The sequence below is a fragment of the Coniophora puteana genome (assembly GCF_000271625.1).
Source record: "Coniophora puteana RWD-64-598 SS2 unplaced genomic scaffold CONPUscaffold_3, whole genome shotgun sequence".
Lineage (NCBI taxonomy): Eukaryota > Fungi > Basidiomycota > Agaricomycetes > Boletales > Coniophoraceae > Coniophora > Coniophora puteana.
The window spans coordinates 2,135,224-2,159,496 of NW_006913055.1; the positions used below are offsets into that span (position 1 = coordinate 2,135,224).

The window sequence follows — 24,273 nt, forward strand, 5'->3', positions numbered from 1 at the left end:
TCCTTGGATACCCTGAATTTATTTCACAGTCCGACACAAGGGATGCCATGCATATTCTGAGACACAGACAATATCATACATTCAGATGTTCTTCAAAGATCACTCGAGCGCGGAAACATCGACGGTAACATTAGGGTATCGCACTTTGGAGCTAAGCTGACAAGTTTGATCACAAACAAGCTACAAACATGACGGGCTCAATACTGAATCCGGGAAACGTCCAAAGAAAATGTATGAAAGTATGTATATAAAGTAGAAAGAAATGTCAAGCCGCACATTCGGATGAACAGAACTCGTCACACACTACTTCACAACAAATGGTTCAAGATGTTGAAGGTCCATCCTTTTCCCCTTCAGGCCAATCCCCACATTTAGAGAAGGAGGGCAGCGACAGCAGCGCCGACGATACCAGCAGCACCCATGCTAGCGGCGTTCATGGTGGCAGCACCAGTCGAGCCACCGGTGGAGCTGGGTGAAGAAGAGCCGGAGGTGGCAGTGGAGCTATGAAGCACACCACGATGAGTCATAGTATCACTGTGCTGACATGAACATGCTTACCTCCCGGAGGAACTGCCGGAGCCAGAGGAAGAACCTGCAGGAGTGGTTACTGACGCAGACCCAGAGGACGACGCAGAAGACACAGAAGAGGTAGCAGACACGGAAGAGGTAGCAGACGCAGTGCTAGAACTGGACGAACCAGAGGAACTACCCGAAGATCCACTAGATCCACCGGCTATAAATCATGTAAGCAAGACTTGCGAATATCTTGTGACTAATTTGGCTTACAGCTCGAACCGTTCAAGCAGTCAGAGGCTGCGCATGTGACGTCAGATCAGGGTAACGCGCAGATTAGCATATGAACTCACGACCGCCGCCCTGGACAGAGAAAGCAGAAGTCTGGGCAGTCGTACCAGTGCTGTCGCGGATAGTGAAACCAATCGAAGTTCCCTGAGCAACGTTGACATTCCAGGTGTAGGAAGTGCTAGACTGCGTAGGCAAGTTCTCGATGGGGGTACCGTTGGGGTCAGCACCATTGTGGACGCTGAGAAGTAAAATGAGTATATGAGCTGGTTGGGCATACAAGCAACTCACCTCTAGATCATGTAACGGAAGGGGGAAGTTAGTTGCGCTATATGAATAGAAAGGGTAGGGAGACAAACAATGTAGTAGGGGCCTAAGACATGTCTGAATCAGATACCAAACATGGATATAAGGGCAAAAAGGACTAACTAGTTCCTCCGGACCAGGAGACGAGGACGGGCTCACACTGAACGACGCTGGCCCTGTAAAGATAGGATAAGAAACGGACATGCGCTACGACGGGGTGCGTGGGAGAGAGGGAATAAGGAGAACATACGGGGTGTTGATAGTCAACTGGGCCACAGCCGCAGAAATGAAGAGAGCGAGGGTAGCGAACTTCATGGCGACTGGTATGGGTGGATAAGGAGAGTGGAGAGCTCGAGGGAAGAGTGCAACCTGGTGGAAAAGGATGATGATGGGGAGAACTCGTCCTTATATTTATGTCTCCGCCCTAATCTAATATTTGCATCGTCCCGAAGCAACCAAACAATCGGCAACCGGACAACTGGGCGCTCCCATTGGATCGGCTCGGCCGAGCTTGGCTTTAGCTCAGATTCTCGCTTCCATTAGACACGTCTCGCTTCGCTTGTCTTGTCCCCCGCGAACGTCACCGTCGGATTATCTGACGCCCTCTCTACTCCAGTCTTGGTTCGTCTGGAGACCATTGGCGACCAGCAGCCAGCAGAACTTGCTGCAGTGTCGTGTTTGCCTGCTCCATGCATACTACGTAATCCAGCTAAGAAAAGTACGCCAGATATGGCACATGGCTCCGGAATGCTATCATGATCCTGCAAATGGCCTGACGCGACAAAAATAGGCATCCCACGTCGCACATCAAATTCTGATTCGTGGAGAAACTTCTGTAGCTGACAGTTTGACAACGACTCATCGGCCTGTCCCAAATATGCGTACATACACATGAATTCCACCCCTGGCAACTTCTCCCAGCTCAATGCCCGCAGCATGTACGCCGAGTACAAGATTAGCCACCTTCTCCCTTGCGGACAACTCCTCTGTGCCCCTCTCGGTCTGGTATTAGTCACGGCAGATCTAATTCTCTGCCCGGGCAACGTGCAGCGTGGTGACCAGCCCATAGTGGTCACTCACGAACATGTTGCTCCGCGTTGACTTAGCTCTCACCCCGACCCCGATCCGCTCAGGAACATCGACCGAGAAACCGTCTCCGTCTGTGAAAAGAACCTTGTCCAAACGTCCTGGCGGAAAATGCTGGTCCTGTAGTGGCGATTGATACCCCCACGTATACCCATCCTCGTCGCCCTCGTCGCCCTCGTCGCGCGTCCACGCGTCCCAGAGACCAGCGTCCTCCGGGATGCTCTCATCCGACGGAAGGATGGCGTTCATGTCCCCACAGACCAGCCCGCCACATACTTCCTCGTCGCGCAGACTATCCGCCGCCATCCGCATCTGCTCCGGACGCTGTGGGCCGCCGGAGGGCAACGACTCCAGATGGGTGTTCGCGATGCGGAATGTGCGCATCTGCGATGGAACAAGTTGTCTCCGCAGCTTATATGCGGGGGTTCCGAGCTTGATCTCTGCTACGAGTGCCTGTCGGCCCATGAGGGATCCTGGATAATCGATGACGAACGAGTCCACGAGTGGCACTGTGCGCGACACGAGTGTCACGATGCCGTAGGGACAATTCCCCCAGACATGTGGTCCACCAGGCATAATGATGAAGTACCGTTGGACCCACGAGTGCTCCTGTAGCAGAGAGAACGCCCTCTGATGCACCTCCTGCAACATGATGATACATGGATCCGGCCGCTGGTCGATATTGCAATGCATAACATCTTCCATGATGTGATGCAATGCCTCCGAGAGTCGATCCTTGGAATGTTTGCTCGCAAAGTCCACGTTCCACGTTACAACGCGTAGCACCGGTGGGAGTGGCTCCCTTACCCCTCCTGCGCAAAACGACGTCGGCCGCCACTGCCGGAGGCGATTCGAGTATCGCTCCGCGCGAATAGAGCGTTGTGGGTGCGCCTCAATTGCACTGGGATTTCTTCGCATGAGTTGTATTGAAGGCGGGGGCATGCCGCCATCCGACTCTGCCTCTTCTGATCCTGGTTCGGATGGTGCCGCATCCAAGATTTCCTCTTCCTCGATTTCCATCTCCTCCTCCTCCTCTTCGTCTTCTTCTGGTTCTACCTCTACCCACTCGCCCTCGTCCGTGTAACTGGCCTCGTTGTCTTCTTCAACCTCCGTTTCGACGTAAGCTCTTCTTGGATCTCTTCTTGGATGTGGTAATGGCGACGGAGAGCGAACCCTCCTGGACGTCCGCCGCGGTGTCATTTCTTCATCCCCATCGGACGTTAAGCCAGAGGCATCCGACTGGGGACTAGGTGGTCGTGGAACATAGTAATCGTCGTCCATGTTGTGAATAGATGGGTCTGATGGACTTCCAAGTGGGAAAGATGAAACTTGATGATCGCAAGGGATGTCTAGTTATATATCTGGATGAACGAACGCCCCCAAGTGTCACAAGGCGTAAAGCGCCTGCAAAATAGATGTGATAGTGAAAGACCAGCGAGTCGATAATCAAGCGCGCTGCACGGCGAATCGCATCCAAGCCTCGAGGCACGTTGAAAATATCCGAGCTTCCCCGGATGCAAGATTTCCTTCAGTGGTGTCCTCCAACGCAGCCCTCGGGGACGTGTGGTTAAGGAAAGGAAGAAGCGGTCGCGTCCTATGTAAGCACTTGCTGGCAGACGTCACATCGGCAAGAAGGAATTATTTGTTGTGGCAATAAAGGGTGTATAAATCAAAGCAAGGGAAAAGATCCGAGGCTTCTCTAATACATCAGGAGAGTTTCTGCCTCGAGGCTAATAGCCTCGTGTCCGACGTGATTGTGTCATATCGATGCTCAAAGCTCCTCATGGACCTTTCCAAACAGGTTCTCAACTTTCTCTTCCGCCTCCTCGAGTTTCTTCGCGACAAATGCGCTCAGAATGTTTGCTTTGATCTTGATCTCATCGAGTTTCGAGGGCGACATGTTGCGCTTGGTCAGGATGGAGGTCAACCTGAATGGAACGTGTTAGCGAAAATGGTCCGTGGCGTCATTGGACGCGATTCCCAAACCCGTGGAGAGCGGTCTCCAAAGCTTGTTGACTTACCGAGAGGTCTCCTTCTCGATGTAGGCCTCGCCGTCTGCCGAGACTTTCTCCATCACACGAACGTAATGCTTCGCAGCCGCACCTAAGGTGGTGACAATATCAGAGGTTTCCTTAACAATGGCGTCGCGAGCATCAGCAGAAGCGGCCAGGAACTTCTGGGCAAGGGTGTCAAGCTCCGGGACGCGGCCGGCCTAAAGTTGGGAATAAATAGATGTTCAGAACCCGTGAGTATCGGCTCAAGCACTAAGGAAAAGTCTCGTACGTCGTCGTTGAAACCACCACCAACAGCACGGTGGGTGTTGCAGTGCTCATTCAAGAAGTCAACGAAGTCCTGCTCGGAGCGACCACCATCGTAGTCGACCACTTCGTGAGAGCCGCGGGGGAAGAACTTGATGGTCGGATAGGAAGCAACTCCGTAGCGAGCAGCGATCTCCTTATTGTCTTGGGCGTCGGCGTCCATGTTAGCGACGACACACTAGCTCATACACAGCATGGTCAGTCTTCGAAGCAGGAGCAAGTCTCAGCTAACACACGTTAGTCTCGGCCTTGAAGTCCTTCGCAACTAAAACACTGAACTTTAGCAATAGTAAAAAATGAGGATCCTGACGCGTTGTACCTTGCTCGTAGACGGGTTTCAAGTTCTTACAATGTCCACACCAGGGAGCCTTGTGACGTATAAGTTAGGCTTGACTGGAAACGAAGAGACATGCACCTACAGTGAAAGTGACCAACACATCTTTGGTCTGGTCCAGGGCAACTTCATCAAAGTTTTGGTGGTCAAGGATGAGAGTCTCCGGAGGCGGAGGGGGTTTGATATTGGACTTGACACCAGCATTCTTCGAAATGCTGTGACCTGTTAAGCAACGGGCGTTTAAAGAGCTACGTTGGTACCAACACTTACAAGGTAACAATAGAGTCCAAGTCGCGTCCACCTTCATACGGCTCAGCGTTACCCTCACCATCGAACCACTTCAGAGCTATTGCGCAGTAAGCACATGGGATGTGTGAAGTAGCCATATAAACGCACTGGGATACCCGGTAACACCGTACTTTTGGCCAAGAGGGCGGCCAGCACCATCGGCATCTACCTTCGCGACAACCACCTTGTTCTTGGCATGAGCGAACGCGTCCGCAACTTGTTCATAGATTGGTGCAAGGTTCTGAAGCTTGTTAAATATCTGACTAAGAAATGTCGACTCTGAACGAACTGCATACCTTGCAATGACCACTGGACGTTCGCAGGACATTAGCTTACAAGACCTACGGGTCAAGCACAATTTACTTGCCACCACGGCGCGAAGCTGCAATGGAAATTCGATTAACACTGCTTAAGAGAGTAGAGTATGCTTAAACACTTACAACTCGACCAAACCAGGTTTGCCCTGGCCAATAACACCATCGAAATTATCAGGGACAAGGTCAAGAACGTTTGAGGCACTTGCACCGGCAAACAGGCCAGCCAAAAATAAGGAAAATGAGAGTCTCATGGTGGTGTAAGAGACAGGTAAGTTTCGGACTGACGTGGAGTGAGCAACTTGGATAGGCTTTGTACTGCCGCCGGAGGCCTTCAGTTGCGCTTAGTAAGCCGAGCGTTGGCCGAAACGCTTTCAAGAAACTTGTTGTAGCTCGTCGCAGAACAACGCGGCCTCTGCCCTTTTCCCTCATCCAAGCAACGTAAATCGTCTTTGATACTGGTAAGCTACTGAGAGGTAAACTAGCTGGGTAGCCAAGTGTCGCGGAGCCTCGGCACCGTCGTCTACAGGTCCCCCTCAAGGCCTCAGGTGTGTGCGCATCTGAGCCGCTAGCGTTACGACGCGTCGGCCCACGTGAAGATGAATTCGCAAGCACTTAAGCGTCAAGCTTGTACTTCGATAATCAAATATTCTTCAGAGCATCGCCCTCCCATCTTCTGCCTTATACAACCACGAACGGCTCCGGTCCCGCTTCACTGACTCGATACTCGCGCTGTCTTAGCAAGCTAGTATAGAACATTGGTCAGCTGCCGATCGCTCAGCACGCGATTATCTATAAAAGCTCGGCGCCATCCCGACAGTACCTTCAACTTCCTTCGATTCTAAGTGAAAACCCCCAGCACTCACAATGGCCACTGATCACGTCGATGAAAGCGAGTACGTTGACGAAGAGGAAGTATTTATCGACGATGGAGAGGTCTTGCAGGAGGTGGAAGACGGCGAAGATCATCCGATGGACGAAGACGATGAAGCCGATGATGTCGCTGAACTACCATCTCACGACGATGCCGATGTTACCGACACTTCAGAACAACACTTCGAAGGCCATGATGGGTCGGTATTCGTCGTGGCTTGCCATCCAACAGAGCCTCTCGCTGTCTCCGGCGGAGAGGATGATCTGGGATACATTTGGGATATTACAGACGGCGAAGTCATCGTGAAGCTCACGGGCCACTCGGATAGTGTCAGCAGCGCTGCGTTCAGCGCAGACGGGCAAATGGTCGCGACTGGTGGCATGGACGGGAAGGTCAGGGTGTGGAGACGAGTCGGGACAGAGAATTTCAGGACTTGGGAGTTTTTGACCGAGCTACAGGGACCTGACGAAGTTATAGTAAGAATGACCCCTTACTCTTTCCCCGCTCATGAGGCTCAAGCTTCCTTATAGTGGCTACGGTGGCATCCTCGAGGTAATGTACTACTTGCAGGATCGAATGATAGCATGGTTTGGCTGTGGCAATGTAGGTGACCACTTGCATTCATCTCCGCGTTTACTTACATGATGCCAGTGCCGTCAGGAAACACTATGCAGGTGTTCGCTGGGCATACTGGACCAGTGCAGTGCGGCGAGTTCACTCCAGACGGTGCGTGGCGTTGCAAGCAAGTAATTACCCGTATTCTAACGTATCTGACAGGAAAGCGAGTGGTCACGGCTTGTGCGGACGGATCGTTGATTATGTGGGACCCAAGATCACCTACCGCCGTCTTCAAGCTCAGCCCACAAGATGCGCGATTCGATACGGGCGGCATCACTTCGCTTGCAGTGAATCCTTCGTCAACCCTTGCCGTGGTTGGTGGCCACGATGGCAGCGTTCGTATCATCAACTTGACAAAAGGCGAGATCGTCGGTGCTCTGGGTGGCCATGCCGAAGGAGACAGTGTCGAGTCTATCCAATTTGTGAACCTTTCTGGCAACGATAGCGGTCCTGGGGTCGTCGTCACTGGCGGGACGGATGGTAAGGCGTGCATATGGGATTTGTCGACCATGCGCCAAAGAGCGACATTACAGCATCAGGTATCACAACCATATCTGACTTCTGCTATCGCGTATATTAACATCTCATCTCAGGATGCGGTCACCACTCTCCTTACCGTTCCAGCGCCGAAAAGCCACCTTATCATATCTGGGTCGGCTGACAGAACGCTGCGCACTTGGGACGGCCGGACGGGCACACTGTTGAAGGAACACTCTGGTCACCACGGACCAGTCCTGGGAGCCAGTCTTGGTCTTCGGGGTGAGGTCGTCGTCAGTGCCGGTGATGATGGTTTGTGCTTGGTCTACACGACGGAAAAGGAAGAACAGTAGACTGTTTTCCTTCATTCGGTGATGTAGTGTTGGCGTGTTATCATTATTGTTCCACCTTGAAATTTGCTGTATGCTCTCAGATTAAAAGCTGCTTTCGTCAATGATCTTGGCCACTGCCAATGTTTCGTCCGACAAACTGTTCGGAGTGTTGGTGAGTCTATTGACAATATCGACCAATAATGCAGCGACTAGTCTTTACAGCAATATACACGTAAGACTACCAATAATTTATGTCCCATTTACATAAGGTAAGTTCGTGAAACCCATGCTGATAATTTAAGGGCAGAAAGTGTGGGTGAAAGTCTGGCCGAGGGGGGAGTTGCGGTCAGCGGCATAGTCGGTGGACGAGTCGTAGGCCTGGTCAGAGGGGCAGCTGGCGTTCGTGCAGGTGACGGTTTGGCCATCGCTGGAGGAGAGCGACGTGTCGATGTTGATCGACGCGCTGACGTGGGAGAGGTCCCACGACGTGCGCTCACCACCGTACTGGGCGCCGAAGTTGGCGTAACCGTACTCGGAGAGGATGACACCAGCAGTGATACCAGCGTCAGTGCAGACCATGCCTAAGAGTTGACAAGTTAGTCCCTGACATTTCTTTCACGGTATAGATGCTGATCGACGTACCGCCATTGCAGTTACCAGTCTGGCAGTTAGCGCCGTTGGAGTCGCATCCGGTACGGCCCCAAGCGCGGATGCCGAGGGCCTGGTCATCGACGCCGAAGCTGGCAGAAGCGCCGGCACCGAGGGTAGTACCGAAAGCGACCGAAGGGTCGGGCTGGCCGTTGGGGGCCTTGCCGACGGCGGGCCAGACAGCTACAGTCGAGTGTCAGTCATCTTTTCCCTAACGTTTTAAACTTCACATAATACTCACTGTAGCCACAGTTGTTCTTGAAGTTAATCGTGAAAGCAGCAGCCTGACTGGCGAGGGCAGCAGCAATGGCAACAGCGAAGGCAGACTTCATCGTGAATAAAAAAGGTAGAAGATGGCGAATTTGTTCGATAAGAAGAACTGTATGCTGGCATAGTCACCACAGCAGGGCTTTTATACCCCAGGCTCGTTCGCGCTCTTCGCTGTCGCGATCATCCACAACCATTCAACCGGGCGTACTTCACCGCCATTGATGTCCGGTCCATGCGGTTGTTTCACGAATGAGTTCCCCGGTAGCGAATTCGAGGAGCGAATGGCCGTTGGCAAGAAACTACTGGCCCATCACTTCGCCACAAGTCGCCAGCTCGACAGGGTGCTCCGTGCTGTTTTGCACAGGTTGTGAGACGCATGTGTGGATCATCGTCAACCTCTCATTCTGAAGAGTTCATCTTGGCGCTAATTCGTTGTATACAGTCGTGAGCTGGCATCGCCGAACGACAAGGAGACCCGCGGGGACCTACCTCAATACCAAAGGGATGGAAAGACACGTACCTCGAAAGCAATATCTGGCGAACGGATATATTGTGTACATGAACACGACATTGAAAACCTGTGCGCAGTATGGAAAGTATGTAGCATGACATCACTACAGTAACTAGCCTGCTGGCACGCGTCTCTACACAATGACGTGTCCCGTCACAGCCTATCTTTTCTTCTCCGGGCCATCAAATTTTCGTCATGCACAATTATGAATGAAACTGGGGCTCGAGAGCGCCCGAGCGACGTTTTGCGGGCTTGTAGCATCTGTCCTACAACGTATCATTACATGGCAGCTACTTGTGTCTGACTGAGATTAGGCTTTCTCCAAGCCTCTCTGCGATTGCTGTCCTGGCTGAAATGGTGACACCTTACCACCCTTTTTTCACAGCCACAAAGCTAATAGAACCTCAACTTTGATGGTGAGCGCAAGCCGAGGAACCGAGATCAGATGAGATTGGTTGGACAGAGTTACATACGTCCTTGTCAATCGCTCCTTCACCTCGTGAACTATGCTCAGGCCTCGTCAGCCGCCAGCTGTACAAGGCTATACACAAATGACGTCTAGCCTTGACATCAGATAATGAATGAGTTGTTCCAGGTTGTTCCTGACGGTCAAGTCAGCCTGCGCGCAAGTCGTTCTGACCGGTTGGTCCATATGGACATGATTATGTAGGACAAGATCCCAGACGAGAGACTCTGCTTTTCATCCACAATACGCAGGCCAACTCGTAGGACATTTTCGTAGGGCATCGTTGGTGTGGGCGAGTATGGTTGCACAGCGAGGACCCCTTCATCTAGTAGCCTCCTGTGAGTAAGTCTGGGCAAAACCTACTCTATCAACGAAATTATCACACGACGCGATAGGTAGTATACGGATTTTGGTTTTGTCTAACAAGGTGGATGATCAAGTACACCTTTGAAGGCCGTCGTGTGTACTTGCGGTACTGACAGAGTGTGGAGACATCTATCATTGTTGCGTCACTCTATTTCAATCTGAAAACCATCAGCCAGAGCCATAGTTGGTCGACCTTGCATTACCAAGACCGTGGTATATATTTGTACTTAGGAAAGTTGCCGGGTTTCAATTCAGTTCAACTTTTGTGGAGCTGCCCTGAGGAATTTTGAGCTTGCAAAAATACTCTCTTACTCTTCGCAATCACGTCGGTGGTAACGAAGAGTCTGTTTGTCAATCGCGAGATGTGGCATGCGCATAGAAAAATGCGGCTTCGAGATTAGTGTATTCGTCATCATCACCGGGACTTGAAGGCGTTCTTTAGGTGTTCTTTAGGCGTTCTTTCTCGATAGCTGCAACTTTGCAACAACTCAATGAATGAATAAGATAGTCGAGGCCTTACCGACAAGACTCTGATTCATGCTTCTTTCCCTGTGACGGCGGGGGCATCAGTCAGAAGAGTGATGAAGGTGCTTTTGAATTCAGAAGCAGACAATTCATTAACAGAACCTGAGTAAACATCACTATGAGTACAGTAGTAGATATACTTTCACAGCGCGGTGGTGACGTTTGATGTTTGAAAGGCATCGTAAACAGAGGACGGACTCGCGAGGGATGCAATTTACCGAGAGCTCCACGTAAGGGTATGATTTTGTGATGAACCTTACAGAACCCTGAAATTGCGACCAGAGTGTTTGAGCCGGAGGGGAGCGAGGGAATTAAACGCGAGATATTTGTTCATCCTGCGCCTTCTCGTAAGAGCTGGTGCGTCCAATGGTAACATTGGCGTGCTCGTCGTCCTCGCCAAAACCGGGGATCTTGATCCCATTGTCGTCGTGGTACTTCTTATACGCCGCATAGAAATGGTAGGCAGAGGGTGTAAGGACTGAGGCACATTGATTAGAGTTTAATGCAAATGCATTGAGATCGAAACGACTTACTGCGAGTATGCGAGCCCAAGAACATCTCATAGACAAAGGCGGCGAAAACGGTCGCAGGGATGTTTGTGAGAGCGGCAATCGCAGCATAGCGGCCTCCAGCGGCCTCCGTACCCCAGATCGTCATGGCCATGAAGCGCCCGCCAAGGTCACGAGCTGTGTTGGCAGCGAGTGTAGCAGGCGAGAAGCCCCAGATGACGGTTGCGTACACGAGGCCGATAAGCCATGGGCCAGCAGCGGGCGGGATCATGTGGTTCGTCGGGTCGAGTGCACCCCAGATCGCCAGGGCAATGATGAAGCTCTGGTCAGGGTACTTGAGTCAGAAAATCGATGAGGCATAGACACTGAAGTTTTTCACATTGACGAACTCGTTCAGAAACATGCGCCCGAGGCTGCCGCCGGGAGTCCCGTAGAGCGCGAAAGCACCAGCAGGACCCGATGACGTGAACATAACAGTGTCATATTCGCCCTTCAGCTTGAGGACCTCAATGCAATCGGTAATGAACGTCCCCCATTGAACGTAAACAAAGAAGCAGGCGACGTATGCACCCAAGATCTGTGCGAAGATGTATCGGAGGCCACGGATGGCAGGGAATTTCTTGAAGATGATCATGGAGATGGTGACAGAAGGGTTAAAGTGTCCGCCTGAAGTTGCAAAGCACAACGTAACGGCGAGTGTAATGCCCATAGCGTATGCAAAGCCGACATTGAAAAGAGCTGCGCATCCAAGCGCAATTAGACTCCAATGGTACAAAGGTGTGAAAAGCACATACAGCCAAGGCCAGGCTGTCCAAGAACCGTCCCTACAATGAAGGCCACATTCGCACCCACCCCACAGTAAACGTAGACGAACACGGCAATCTGGTCAACCCCCGAGGCAGGAAAGCGTGAGTCACTACCATCGAAGATAAAGTGCACTTGAGCACCCACAAATTCAGCGACCATCTGCGAGAACCAGTGTGCCTCGCGGTGGCGAAGGCGCTCCCATTTCTGCATGAACACGGGCCGAGGGCTGATGTCACTCAGACGCACGACGGGGAAGTTGACAGGCATCCCTGAGGAAGCACCGGATTCGCGATCTTGGCTCATGGCTCAGTCTCGTTCTCTGCTTGAATGTGGGGAGAGAAAGAGAGGGAAGTGGGTGCACAAAGCCCACACGAAACGGAGACTATTTGAATGCATGTGGGGAAGTGGAGAGGCTGGAAAGGTCCGAAGCGTGATCGATGGCCAGAGACGATATGATGGCACTGTCAGTGTCAGCAGTGAGTGCACCTGAGCGCACTGGCGTTCTTTGTCCTCCTGCAGGGATGCGACATATTGACGCCGGCTCTAGTGCATCCGCTCTCCATTGAAGTCAAACACCCCGCGTCTCGCATGTGTCTCGGCTTGTTCGTCTCTGTCCCGTCTTGGTGTCGCACTGAACTAGTTCGAATGCCATGCAGATGGTGTAGGTCGTGTCTGGCTCACCATGGATGTTGAAGACAGAACAAGCCTTGAAAATCTTGACGGCGGAGAGCAAAGTGCTGATGCTCACATGGGCTCGTATGGTGCCTGTTGTCCTGACACAAACGCCAAGGAAGGTAGTAACGACACTGTTCCCGAAGACAGCTGATCGGTCAATAGAAGAAACAAGCTTTTTTGGTAAGTTACCTGCCGGCGGAGCGGAGGGAAGGGGCTGGTTCCGTAGGGGAAGGTCCATTCTACGAGGATAGCATTGGTGGATGGATGCTGCGCTCCTCATCCACGTGAGTTGCCTCCAAGCCACCATGATGCACAATAGGAAGCAAAATCTCAGCGAAGATTGACATTGTTCCTAACGCCCAAAGTCTGGCCCAAGAACGGAGAGCAAAGGATTGACAAGGAACAAGCAAGGGGCCGACCAACGGCCCTTGATTTCTACATTCCTGACAATCAGACCTAGATCCAGTAGTGACATCGCAGTCCGCTCTTCAGGTCAATCAACCCGCGACTGTGAAATTCGGAAGATCTTGGTTATGGAGTAACTTCACGTCGAACGAGCCCATGATGGAGTCCGGAGATGATGTTCCAGAATGTTTCACAACGACCAGCGACCCTTATTCACAGACGCTGGAGCATGTTTTCTCATAGAAATTTGAGGAACCGTGCACAGAGGAGCCGTAGGTTGTTGAGCGTTGCAATACGAGAATCGAATAACGTTTAATCCTGATGCCAGCGGTACCGGTAAACTGTGATTCGCGCTTTGCCGAAGGATGATCTACTTAATTACTAGTACCACTCGCCGCCGGAAGGTTCGTGTCACAATTTTGTCATGATTCCCTTGTTCATAACGCGCGTAACGACCTGTGCAGCCGTCCTGGTATCCTCAAGATCGTGACAGGCGTCAACAGTCGGCTATGCCTATGTTCTGTTGGAAACTTGTTCCTAAGTCCACCTAGGGGTAGAACAAATTGCCTTCACAGAGCACACCCACTGAGAAGTTTGACAATGCTAAGCAGCCACTGCTAGAACCCCGGCATGATGTTGGACGACTAGGTAAATTGGGTATCCATTATAGAGTCGACCTTTAGAAGAGGAGTCTTTGATCCGGCCTGAACACTCCACGCGATTAGGCCTACAGTGGTCTGCACTAGCTCATATTATTTGACAAGCTAGACCGATTTCAACCGAGTTTCGCTGTTGTATTTCGCATGCCGTAGACTAAGCTCAGCCGCTAGCCTACCGGCGTGCGTACGCTTCGGTTGTACTCATCCTTATCGGAGGACTGTGATCATCATCATCTGAGCTGGATGGCGATAGAACTTAAGGTAAAGTCAGTCGAAAGAGAGATTAGTACATTGCAGTTTAAACTAAATCTCTTCTGTAAACCGCTACCAAGACCAGGTAGCATGGCATATAATGCGGTTTTGAACAAACAAAACATACGCGTGATTGTCCACAAAATATCTGACTGCAGCTGGGACCCTCCATGAAGAATTGTGGTTCAGTGACGTGCTTTATTGTCCGCTGAATATCCTTTCGCCCCTCATATGCACAACCTCGCTGACATCATGCAAGTCATGGTAAGCTTAGGTTATTTTTTAGAGTCAAACACCGCCGGCTGGAAGTTGTAACTCAGTTGAGCCTAGTTTCGAAAAGTCCATCGGGTTTGCGGCCATGATCCTAAGGGCACTACGAGATTTTGCCTCTAATATTAAAGGGACCTGTTGAGCAGGTTCACTGTATGTACTTTCACTGAAAACATTGGCTCGGCTTGAGAATGAGAATACGTTGGCGACTGACGAACCTGTCAGAATCGTTTAGCGCAAGCTAGCTCACGGAGTAGAACATTCGGCGGTGAGAACGGCCGGTGCGCAGCAACGTCGAAGGTGTGGTAATGACTTATATGGACGAGCAGTTGTCATAGGTGACGGCGAAATGCATCCGTTCGAGAACAGAGACAGAAGGAAACTAGTCCTCGGTCACGATCGTGACTGTTTGGTGCACGCTTGGTGCTAAGCTGAACTGAACGCCCCAAAGAACATGAAGACGAGCATGAAAGTAGCCGCTTTGGACATTATTGAGTTGTGGCGAGATTCGTTGTTTGATCGACGGAGCACGCACAGGGTAGGGAAAGAGTGTCAGCTGCACGACACGCGGCGGGACCCCGAGAATAAAGGATCCAAATTTGAAGTCCGGATGCTTCGCAAAGACTATCCTCCGCGAACGAATCATTAGAACGATTAATGACGTGGGATGGCCTAGGAAAAAGATGAGCCAGCCGCACTGCGCGGATACAGAAACCACAGACGTGTGTCTGGTCTGGACCAAGTGAAGGGAGAGAAAATGAGAGAGAGAAGGTGATGTCGGGGTCCTTGCGAAGCGGTGCTATGTTCCCGCGGTGGAGGAGAGTTGTAGCAAGTTATTGAGACGAGAGCCTGAGGGTTTCGAGTCCGTTGTCCGAGTCGCCAGCTGCTCGTCTTTCCCCCCGCGTCCACCAGCCTAGCCAGGCTTGATCTTCTTCTCCTTCTCCTTTTCATTCAGCAGCGCTTTACTTTTTACACGCTGCCCCTTGCAATTGCCAGCTATAACTTGGCGGCTGTCCAAAGTCGCGTCTTGCTTGTCGCTATCTCTCCATTTCTCCTTTCTTTCTACAGTCTCACCTTCTCGTTTCTTTCTTTTCCTCTGTTCTCTGTTCTCCCCTCTCTATCACTCTGACCGTCAGCTATGTCTGCCTCTGCTCGTCAACAGAAGGCACCCAGGAAGGGTATGGCCGAGCCTGCTGCTCGGTACGTCTCGTCACATATTTTTCGTTCATAATTACATCGTGACCATGCAACTCAATCTGACCCTTGTCATCCAGCCGTCCTCCCGCCTGGGGATCTGGTGCTCGCGCTTCCCCTACCTTCTCTCCTGTAAACAGTAACGCTCGTTTGTCCAATGCATCCACCCCTGCCAACCAAGGCGCCTTCCCGCCCCTTGCCCCGGCCAATGGCGCCCGCCCTCCCGCCGGCGCTGCCAACGACCGTGTCCTGCAAGCGCTCGCAGGTCTTACAGTGCGTTTCCTTCACCCTCATCAGGTTACTTTCGCCGATCGCCGCCTTAGGGCACAACGATCACACTGTCTACAAAGTCCGGTCAACGTTATGAAGGCGTGATCGGCTCTGCCGCCGGCGAGGGTGATACTCCTGGTGTCACTCTCCGCGACGCGAAGGAAATCTCGTTGGCTGGGGCGCCTCTACGTGACTCGCTTTTCGTTGCCGCCACTAACTTCGACACTTGGCAATCCGGCCCCGCTGACGCTAAGCCTCCCACTAATGGCGATTGTAAGTACAGCTGTTTATCCATTTCTTGCATCGCCCGAAGTCCATTGCCAGCGGAGAACAAAGATTCCAGTGCAGATCGATGCACAAGCTGTGGCAGGATGATGCTGATGAGAACTATGTTTCTGACCTGTTCTGTGCGATAGCTTTCCGGACGGATGCGGATATCAGCGCCAACGCGAAATTGAACCGCGAACGCGATCTCCAGGCGTGGCGTCCAGTAGTTGACGCTTCCGGTTCTGTGTCTGCTGACGGCGCCGATAGTGGAATTGGAGACGAGCTCACTTTTGGCGCCGGCGCTAACTCTCGTGTACCGTGGGACCAGTTTGCAGCGAATGAGAGTATGTTCGGTGTCACGACAACCTTTGACGAGGACATGTACACGACAAAATTGGATCGGAGTGCGGCTGGGTACAAGGAGCGGGAACGCAATGCGCAACGGCTGGCCACGGAGATTATGTCGGTGCGCGACCAATTTCTGCTTGAGATGTTGGAACTCCTTGGATTGAACACGAACCATGCGTGAATAGGGCACGGTTAACAATCCGCACATACTTGAGGAACGTACGATGAACGCTGCTGCGGATGACAGTGGCGTCAACGAGGAGGACAAGTACGGTGCCGTGGTTCGTGGTCAGAATGCGTACGTCCCGCCTGGTGCACGCAAGCAGCAGAGCACTGGTGCTGTTGCGCCTGCATCTGCAGGCGTTGCGGCCCCCACGGCAGAAATCCCAAAAGTGTCGGTCAACGGCCCGGATGGTGCGCCGGTGGCGCAGAAAGATGCAGGGGCGAAGAGTCCTTCGCCTGCACCGTCGACATCGAGCTCGAACAAGCCTCATGCGGACCCTGTACCTGCGTTCCGCGATTTCGTGACAAACGAGCGCCAACGCTTGACTCAGAAGAAGCAAGCACTGGTCAAGAGCGAAATGGACAAACGCAAGGCGGAATTGCTCAAGTTCAGCCAAACTTTCAAGGTCAGTCACTTCAATGTACCATTGAATTCAGGTAGGACTAATTGCCTATCTCCAGCTAAACAAACCAATTCCCGAGGATCTCGTTTCTATTCTTGCCAAAGACGAGGAGAAGCAGAAGCTGATTCGCGAAAAGTCATCCCAGGATGCTGCGTCTACGCAAGCTCGTTCCATCGGTGTCACAGGCATCACGTCCTCACCAAGTGTGTCGCGCATGCCGCAGGGTGCCAGCCCTGCGATTGCTGCGGCGCGCGTGAAGCAAGGGACTGTTGCGGCGAAAGGGACACAGCCTGCAGGTACAACTGTTGCGCCAAAGCCTGTTACTGTGAAAGATGGGAAATCGAACGGGAAAGCGGGAATCAGCATGGTCATTCAGGCTATACCTCCGTTCAAGGGCTCGAAGTCCAGACAGGCTACTTCCTCGGCTGTTTCTCCAACCCCGAGTGCGCCAAACGGTGCGCCCGCTACCACACAACCTACCTCACCGACGGGAGGAAGTCGTTTGAACCCGAACGTATCGTCTTTCAGGCCGGGTTCCAAGGTGGGAGTCATTGCTCTTGCGTTTGGGCGGGTAACGGTGCTAATCTTAGCGATGTTCTTGACAACGTAGGGCTCTACGTCTCCTATACCGAGCAATGCTTCTGCTTCTGCTGGTGCTTCTCCTAAGCCGAAAGAACCCGTGAGGAATAAGAAACTATATTACTTATAAGAGATTAAAGTCACATTGATCCCTTCCATAGGTCGCCTCAAATCCGTTCTTTGGCAACAAGGTCATTAAGAAGACTCCGGTACATGTGAAGGACGATTTCAACCCGTTCAAACACAACAAGGTTGCGGAAGCATCCCAGATTAGTGCGTGCTTCCTCGCCAATCCGTTTATTCATGCCAATTATTAATGTTTTAATGCTCGCGCAGCTGCTCTTTGGCCTTACAGCGGCAAGCGGTATATGAACATGTTCCCGCCACTCTCTCAGCAGCCTCACCAGCCATCTGCACAAAACCCCCCTCAGCAGCCTCCTCAGCAGCAGCATGGCGGCTACGAGGATGGTGCCGATCAGCGACAACAGCAACCACCCCCGCAGCAGCAGCAGCAGCAGCAGCAGCAGCAGCAGCAGCAGCCGCCTTACGTGTACGCGTACCCCGCTTACGGCTACCCCGGACAGGTAAAGCAACAAAGACGTCTTCAAGTCTGATTATTAATTTTATCCCTAGATGATGCCAGGTATGGGCCACCCACCGCCAGGATACATGCCCTTCATGCAGGCCATGCCTTACCCTCCCGGAATGCCCCCTCCAAACGGACAACGTAAGATCTAGAGCATGTCGGTGATTATGTTCTAACCGACGAGTTGCAGCCATGTATGCATCCCCAATGCCGCAGATGGCCCGTAAGGCTTTTACATATGGTTATATAGGATAAGAACTAATTTTGCCCAAGTACCCCCAGGCGCTTATATGCCCCCTCCGCCGGGTACTTACCCACCACCGAATGGTGCCGGCCCTCGTCCCTCCATGCCCCCCACACCGATTCCCGCACATGCACACCCATACTACCACCAGAGCCCACAAAGTAGGCAACCTCGTTTTTCCGGCTCAAGGACTATCTAACCCGTGACGCCCAGTGCAACACGCTGTGCCCTACCCCATGATGATGCCCCCTACCGGTGGCCCACCGCACCCCTACGAGGCTGCTCAGGCGCCAATGGGCGGTGTTGGCCCTGCATAACTTTGAGTTTTCCTGCTTTCCTTCTCATGTTGTAGCAAATCGTCGTCGTCCGTTGTTTTGTCGTCTATCCTCGCCGTTGTCGCTGTTGGGCGGAGCGAGGTTGATATGTTGTGCCACCACTTTTGTATGTTCCTGAAGGAGCCGGCCGGCGCTCGCACGGAGCGCCGGCCAGTACTGTTGCACCCATATACTGGCATAAACACTATGTGAATTTAGGGCGTTTCGATCCTGCTTTCATCCCTCTACTGTTTAGCTTTTCCTGAAAAGCAACGTACGCCTCGTTTACTCATCAATTGAGCGGCAAGTGTTGAGATAAACTGGTATGAACGGAAACCAACGGAGAAACATCGAACTTTGAAATGTGTTGCTATCATAATGGAGAAGAAAGGGACATTATCATGAAAATAGCGAAACCTCGATCTTTTTCAAAAGACCTCTCAGCGTGTTGCTGCTTCGGTTACAGTTGGCTTGCAGCCAGGCTTCCATCTCCTGCCGGATCTCCGCCAGCTCTTCACATAGTGGGAGCTGACCGTCAAGTCCGACCTGGGCAGAATTCAGAAGAATATGGAAGAGACGAGTCCATAAATCCGACTGCCAGTAGCGCTTGAACGGCGTCGCGATCTTGAGGCATTCACGTCCTGCGTCATCCATCGTGGGAGCGAGGGCCGAGTCTTCGATGTACTTGCCGAAAAGCATACAATAGATAATACCTGCGAGGCCAAAGTAGTCCGTCTGGTACGTCCAGGGCCGGCCGTCACGCAGCTCGCGGCAGTCACGCGCGTCTGTGGACCAGTCGCCGACGAACCGTTGGCTGCGCGGGAACAGCGCTGTGTCGATGGCCCGCCCGAAGTCGATCACGGCCAGGCCCTTGTATCTCCAGTTGCCTTCGCCACCAGAACCGTACATTGGCGCGAGCGGGCCATCACCCAAAGGGATGTCTTCGAGTCGGAGGAGGCAGTTATCAATTTTGAGGTCGCCGTGTATGAATCCTGAACTATGCATGCCTTCGAGGAAGCGGAGCAGCTCGATGGTGAAGAAGAACACGAGCAACTCGTCGAGGCACGCGCCCTGTTGCGAGATGCCTGCAGAGCTAGCTCTGTTAACAATATCCAAGAGGGATCCCTGCGAGCATAGCGGCAGCGAAAGGTAGGACTCGTCCCTGAAGACGTGCAACGAAAGAGGATAAATGATCGTTCGACGTATGGCTTCGGGAACAGTACGGTGTATCCTCCGGAGTACATGGAACTCCCAGAGATTCCGCGGCTTGACCACTTTGAGAGCGACCTTTGAGTCTTCATCATCGTCATCGTCGAGATCGAAGTCGTCTTCATCCTCGTCCTCGCCTGCAGGGCGCTTAAGATCTCGTGCAGCGAACACGGAGCCAAAGCCGCCTTCGCCAAGTTTCTCGGTCACCTTGAACGCTTTCCCGCCCAAGCTCATGAGAATGCCGCTGTCATCGTCGAAGCCCCGGCCGCTACTGCCGCCTCTTTTAGTTTTCTTTGCCGCAAACCTCTGCAAGTCCCCAAGCATCCCTGCTTCCTCGTCACGCAGGTCGTAGAATTCCTGCTCCAGAGGAAGCAGCGAGAGCACTTTGGACATGATGGCCGGATCGAAAGGATTGCATGGGTTTGGCGGCTTAAATGATGAAACGAGAGCAAGCGTATCACCAAGACTGAGGGTTCCCGTCCGATCTTCAAAGAACTCTGCAGATGCGTTCGGTGGATTGAATTCATCCTCGCCATCCTCGTCCATATAGCCATATCTCTGTCCCTGTTCTTGTTCATTGTCTTCTCTCAGCTCGGCAGCAAGCTGTTCCGCCGCTTCGACGGCATCGGTTCCGTGCGGTGTCAGGAACCCAGCCGTACTCCGCGTATACTCGAAGGTTCGCTCGGTGATGGGGGTCATCACATTGATGGCTCCAAATCGTCCTCCCAGAGGTTGCCTGTGCCTATCGTCTTCCTCGTCCTCGTCCTCCTCGCCTATGTCGTACACGGCTTCCTCGCCAACTTCTTGGTATTCATCTTCAAACTGGCTTTCGCTTGACACGGATGACGGCTGACCCTCGGCATCCGTATACACGAACCCACCTTCATCAGCGAATTCTGCCTGGTCATCACTAGAAGAGACATCGGATGAAGGACCGACGATATTCTTCCCTTGTGCGGGTGTAGACGAGACCAGTCCGCCATCTTGGAATGGCTTGAACGCGCGAGGCGCATCCCCGACAGGCTCTTGCTGCGTAAGCACGCGCTTGCTGTCTCGAAGTGGTTTAAATGCGCTCGGCTTGGGAGTGAATATATTTCCACCCAAACCGCCATTCTCCGATGAAGCGCCAGGACGACTAAAGACCTTGAACGGTGTTTTCGAATCCGAGTCGACAAATGGTTTGAACGCTCCCGACGCAGGAGTCGTAGATGGCGGTGGATCCACCTTATCTTTGCTTGGTGGCGCGAACACGCTCTCGAGGTGTTCTCTGACCTCAGAAGCAGCAGCTTCAGGCCGCGTAAGGGGCTCCTTCGTTGACACCGGCGTAAACACGCGTGCAAATACGTTTCCCTCTTCCAACGACGATGTACCCTTCGTTTCCGAGGCTGGTGAAGGCTCTTTAGGCCCCTTCGCATCCTTGATGGACAGCGCTCGGCGTCCAGGTTCAGGAGTGATGGCGGGAGGGTTGCCTTGTCCGTCGACGAACGGCTTGAACTAAACAGCCAATTTAATGCTAAGAATGATAATTGCACGCGTGCTTTACCTTCGCAATCGGAGTCTTGCTATTCTCTTTCGACCCAGCGTTTTCGTCCCTGAACGGCGTGAAACCTACAAATGTTCTTGAACAACATTGAGGACATAAGAGAAAATTATAACAAACCCTCATTGGCAACTTTCGGAGTTGAGTTTTCATTAGAACCTTGGGTCGGGTGGGACGGTGTGACGGGCTTCAATAATGGGTTGATCGGTTCGATCTTCTTGACTGGTGCATGCTTCCCCCCAACGCCTATCCGAGAGCGTACAGTTCGCTCTGGGGAGTTGTACATCCCAAAGACATCTGCAAGGGCTTCCTTCGTATTAATCGTGACTGTGGGCTCATTCGTGCCAGCAAAGCTCTTGCGCTTGCCAGAAGCCATCCAACCCATGTTTTGCGTCGATCGTGTACCGTCGTCATTGAAGTTGACCTTCATTTTGCCCGCACCCTTGTCGCCGGTGTTACTGCCTGAAGGCGGTACAGGGGAAGCAGGGAGCTCGGAAGGATTTGGAGGACCCCATTTCTTGCCAAGAAGGCCCATCGAGCGAGCACGAACCTCTGCAGTACTGTATTCAACACCTTCCCTAGTAAATAAGAGGGACAGATCAAAGCGAAGCTTTTCAGGCCGTCGGCCCGGGACTGGGGGTGCAAGCATAGGAGCATATCGCGAGTGGCCATATTTCACGGCAGAAGACGGAGTTACAGTAGACGCGCTAGATGTAGAAGATAGTGTGGTAGAAGATGCAGATGCAGTAGCCGAGGTAGATGCAGAGCTGATTTTCGACGCTTGGCCTTTGGATGGCGGCGGAAGAGCTGAGGCTGGAAAGTGTTTGAATGGGTTCTTCCGCAAAGCATCGACCTCTGAAGAACCACTCGGTGCGAACGATCGTCGTGGCTTTGGTGTTGGGCGTGAAGATGGGGATTGTCGGGCTTGAAACTCGGCATAACGTTTCTTGAGGCGTTCAACGGGACGCGCTTTTGCAGAAATACCGGTGCGGAAAGCTTTATCTGCTTCAACTTGCCTAGACCATGCAAGAGGTCAATCTTGGGCAGGATGTGCCAGATGATGGAAAAGCGACGCCGCACTCACAGACCCCTCACCTCGAGACTAGCTGCCCAGGCTTCCCAGAGGAGTGCCGATGCTACGCCGACCTTGCGCCAAATGCACCACTCGTATATTATGGCTTCTGACTCGGCATTGACTTCACGCGCGTACTCCATCCAAAGACGAAGGTAGCGCAGATCTCCCGAGTAGCGAGGATCCTCGCAGAACGCGCGGAGAGTCTGTTCAAGAGCGAAGACGCGAGCTGGGGATGACTTGGTGGAGAGCTGAACCACTTCTTCAAAAGCGGCGAGCGGATCTTCGTCATCTTCGAGGGCACTTTGGAGCTTGGGGCGATGGGTGGCAAACTCGGTTGAAACAGAGTTCATTCCGACAAGGGTGATATGCTGAAACGACGGAGAATGGGCGTTGGCGTTGTTCGACCTATCTCGAATCTTGCAGGTTGCATTCAGGCTTCAATTGACCTCTGTTTGTCGCGACGCGTTTCGATCACGTGTACTCGCACCACGCCAAGCACATTCATTTCTTCACAGTACTACTTTGTTTTCCTACTTTCAGCACTTCACTCACTCGAAGCTCACGCGCACGTTCGCACAAGTCTTTCCGATATTGTTGACATTTTGCATGGCCATTTTACTCAAGTAACAAGCCAGCTGAATATACTGGTACTACAGGAGGCACTAGCTTGAGCAAAGCGTGTGGTTAACTGCCTCTCGCATGGATTAGCGCCCATACTCTGCCAGCTTCACGAAGGGTTAAGCGCTCGACTCAGCTTGACTCCCTCCTCGGGTCGCCGCGATCGAATACGCCCTTCCTACGTCGCGAAATATGTATGCATGCTATTGACTAGCGCTCCGAGTTACTCGGCTGTGAATAATCAGCCCTCTTTGTTATGGTTGCCATACATCATCGACACTCGGGCTCAAATTCAAACTAATTAAGCAAAAATGCCGCATCGGGATATTATCAGGACAACAGAGAAGACTTTCCGTGTCGCTATCTGCGGACACATTTTGATTGATGCGGTACCAAACCTTGAGCATGAACGTTTCACGTCTCTAGACCCCGTTCATCTGATCAAGGATATCGGCAAATGGAGCTCAGCCTTCGGCGAACAACAATACTTCGTCCTTGGATCAAACAGTTGAGGATCTCGCCCCAGTCCTCATACCATGTGTCCAAAACCAGGGCATGGCGTCATGCACACAAGGATGATAACTCATTTCCACCATTTGCTCAAGATTGGGTTCTCTTAAATGCTCTTACCCGGGTCTATGCCTTGCAGTGGAATCCAGCGCTGCATCATCGAAGGAAATTCGGAGTCCGCCCACACAACATCAACCGAGGTACTAACACCTGGCTGTTTGGGGGGGAGTTCAGGACCCTGAGAGATACATCAGTGGTGACCACATCTGCATCTGACATTTCCATGGAAATACTTTGTTCCCTCGGAGGTACACTAGGGTGCACTACTGAAACACGTTGATGTGCTCAGCGAGCAGGGAAATTTGCAGGGAGGCTACATCATTGTCCTATGGCCATTTGAGAAAGTATGGATGCATTCTATCGATGATTCTGCGATCTCGCAGGCTCTTAGGAGTCACGCTGCCTCATGCGTCCATTCATTTATGCCGTCGTCCGACTTCAAAGGCATCCACGTTGCGGTTCTACGCCGCAGGTCACTCACTAGTCTGAGCGAGGAAGCAAGGAAGTTTCAAACGACCTCAGACTCATTCCATCCTATACCAGACTGGTATTTCGCTCGCTGCCTATCCTGGCCTGATCCGCTGACGGCGGGCTCCCAGCCTTACGGGCTACCTTCCCTTCACCGACCCAAATAAGAGCAGGGTATCCAGAGATGCAAGCCGTTGAAAGCCTGGCCGCCGACTCCAATGTGAGATATCTCCTATTTACCTCCTACGAATCAC

The 24,273-nt window shown here is 52.4% G+C and overlaps 6 protein-coding genes across 6 annotated transcripts; 2 read left to right on the plus strand and 4 right to left on the minus strand.

Moving 5' to 3' along the window:
- Window positions 1–371: 371 nt before the first annotated feature.
- Window positions 372–3,474, minus strand: CONPUDRAFT_71080 (uncharacterized protein; the record flags this gene model as incomplete). The annotated part of the gene is made up of 9 exons (XM_007767241.1): window positions 372–501; window positions 559–733; window positions 787–813; window positions 867–1,042; window positions 1,093–1,094; window positions 1,231–1,283; window positions 1,655–1,803; window positions 1,997–2,109; window positions 2,188–3,474. The coding sequence occupies 9 exons, from the start codon at window positions 3,472–3,474 to the stop codon at window positions 372–374; spliced, it is 2,112 nt and encodes a 703-aa protein (XP_007765431.1).
- Window positions 3,475–3,827: 353 nt separating this feature from the next.
- Window positions 3,828–5,723, minus strand: CONPUDRAFT_80674 (protein disulfide isomerase). The gene is made up of 11 exons (XM_007767315.1): window positions 5,574–5,723; window positions 5,501–5,515; window positions 5,430–5,442; window positions 5,242–5,374; window positions 5,116–5,191; window positions 4,931–5,060; window positions 4,831–4,879; window positions 4,748–4,776; window positions 4,477–4,689; window positions 4,215–4,405; window positions 3,828–4,121 (listed from the first exon to the last, which is right to left on the minus strand). Exons 1-11 carry the CDS (start codon window positions 5,699–5,701, stop codon window positions 3,965–3,967), a joined length of 1,134 nt encoding a protein of 377 aa, XP_007765505.1. The 5' UTR covers window positions 5,702–5,723; the 3' UTR covers window positions 3,828–3,964.
- Window positions 5,724–6,123: 400 nt separating this feature from the next.
- CONPUDRAFT_100195 (ribosome biogenesis protein Sqt1) lies at window positions 6,124–9,087 on the plus strand. Its single transcript, XM_007767828.1, has 7 exons — window positions 6,124–6,797; window positions 6,852–6,924; window positions 6,973–7,047; window positions 7,099–7,478; window positions 7,533–8,343; window positions 8,402–8,591; window positions 8,649–9,087. The coding sequence occupies exons 1-5, from the start codon at window positions 6,315–6,317 to the stop codon at window positions 7,767–7,769; spliced, it is 1,248 nt and encodes a 415-aa protein (XP_007766018.1). The 5' UTR covers window positions 6,124–6,314; the 3' UTR covers window positions 7,770–8,343; window positions 8,402–8,591; window positions 8,649–9,087.
- A 1,758-nt stretch (window positions 9,088–10,845) lies between these two features.
- Window positions 10,846–12,181, minus strand: CONPUDRAFT_142625 (aquaporin-like protein; the record flags this gene model as incomplete). The annotated part of the gene is made up of 5 exons (XM_007767829.1): window positions 11,995–12,181; window positions 11,838–11,925; window positions 11,423–11,781; window positions 11,068–11,365; window positions 10,846–11,012 (listed from the first exon to the last, which is right to left on the minus strand). Exons 1-5 carry the CDS (start codon window positions 12,151–12,153, stop codon window positions 10,846–10,848), a joined length of 1,071 nt encoding a protein of 356 aa, XP_007766019.1. The 5' UTR covers window positions 12,154–12,181.
- Window positions 12,182–15,249: 3,068 nt separating this feature from the next.
- CONPUDRAFT_88567 (uncharacterized protein) lies at window positions 15,250–18,542 on the plus strand (the record flags this gene model as incomplete). The annotated part of the gene is made up of 13 exons (XM_007767830.1): window positions 15,250–15,311; window positions 15,386–15,578; window positions 15,629–15,848; window positions 15,992–16,308; window positions 16,376–16,819; window positions 16,875–17,357; window positions 17,427–17,495; window positions 17,557–17,668; window positions 17,732–17,979; window positions 18,029–18,122; window positions 18,172–18,204; window positions 18,255–18,386; window positions 18,439–18,542. The coding sequence occupies 13 exons, from the start codon at window positions 15,250–15,252 to the stop codon at window positions 18,540–18,542; spliced, it is 2,511 nt and encodes an 836-aa protein (XP_007766020.1).
- Window positions 18,543–18,804: 262 nt separating this feature from the next.
- On the minus strand, window positions 18,805–22,764 carry CONPUDRAFT_120008 (uncharacterized protein). Its single transcript, XM_007767831.1, has 4 exons — window positions 22,373–22,764; window positions 21,409–22,304; window positions 21,292–21,356; window positions 18,805–21,242 (listed from the first exon to the last, which is right to left on the minus strand). The coding sequence occupies exons 1-4, from the start codon at window positions 22,711–22,713 to the stop codon at window positions 18,939–18,941; spliced, it is 3,606 nt and encodes a 1,201-aa protein (XP_007766021.1). The 5' UTR covers window positions 22,714–22,764; the 3' UTR covers window positions 18,805–18,938.
- Window positions 22,765–24,273: the final 1,509 nt, after the last annotated feature.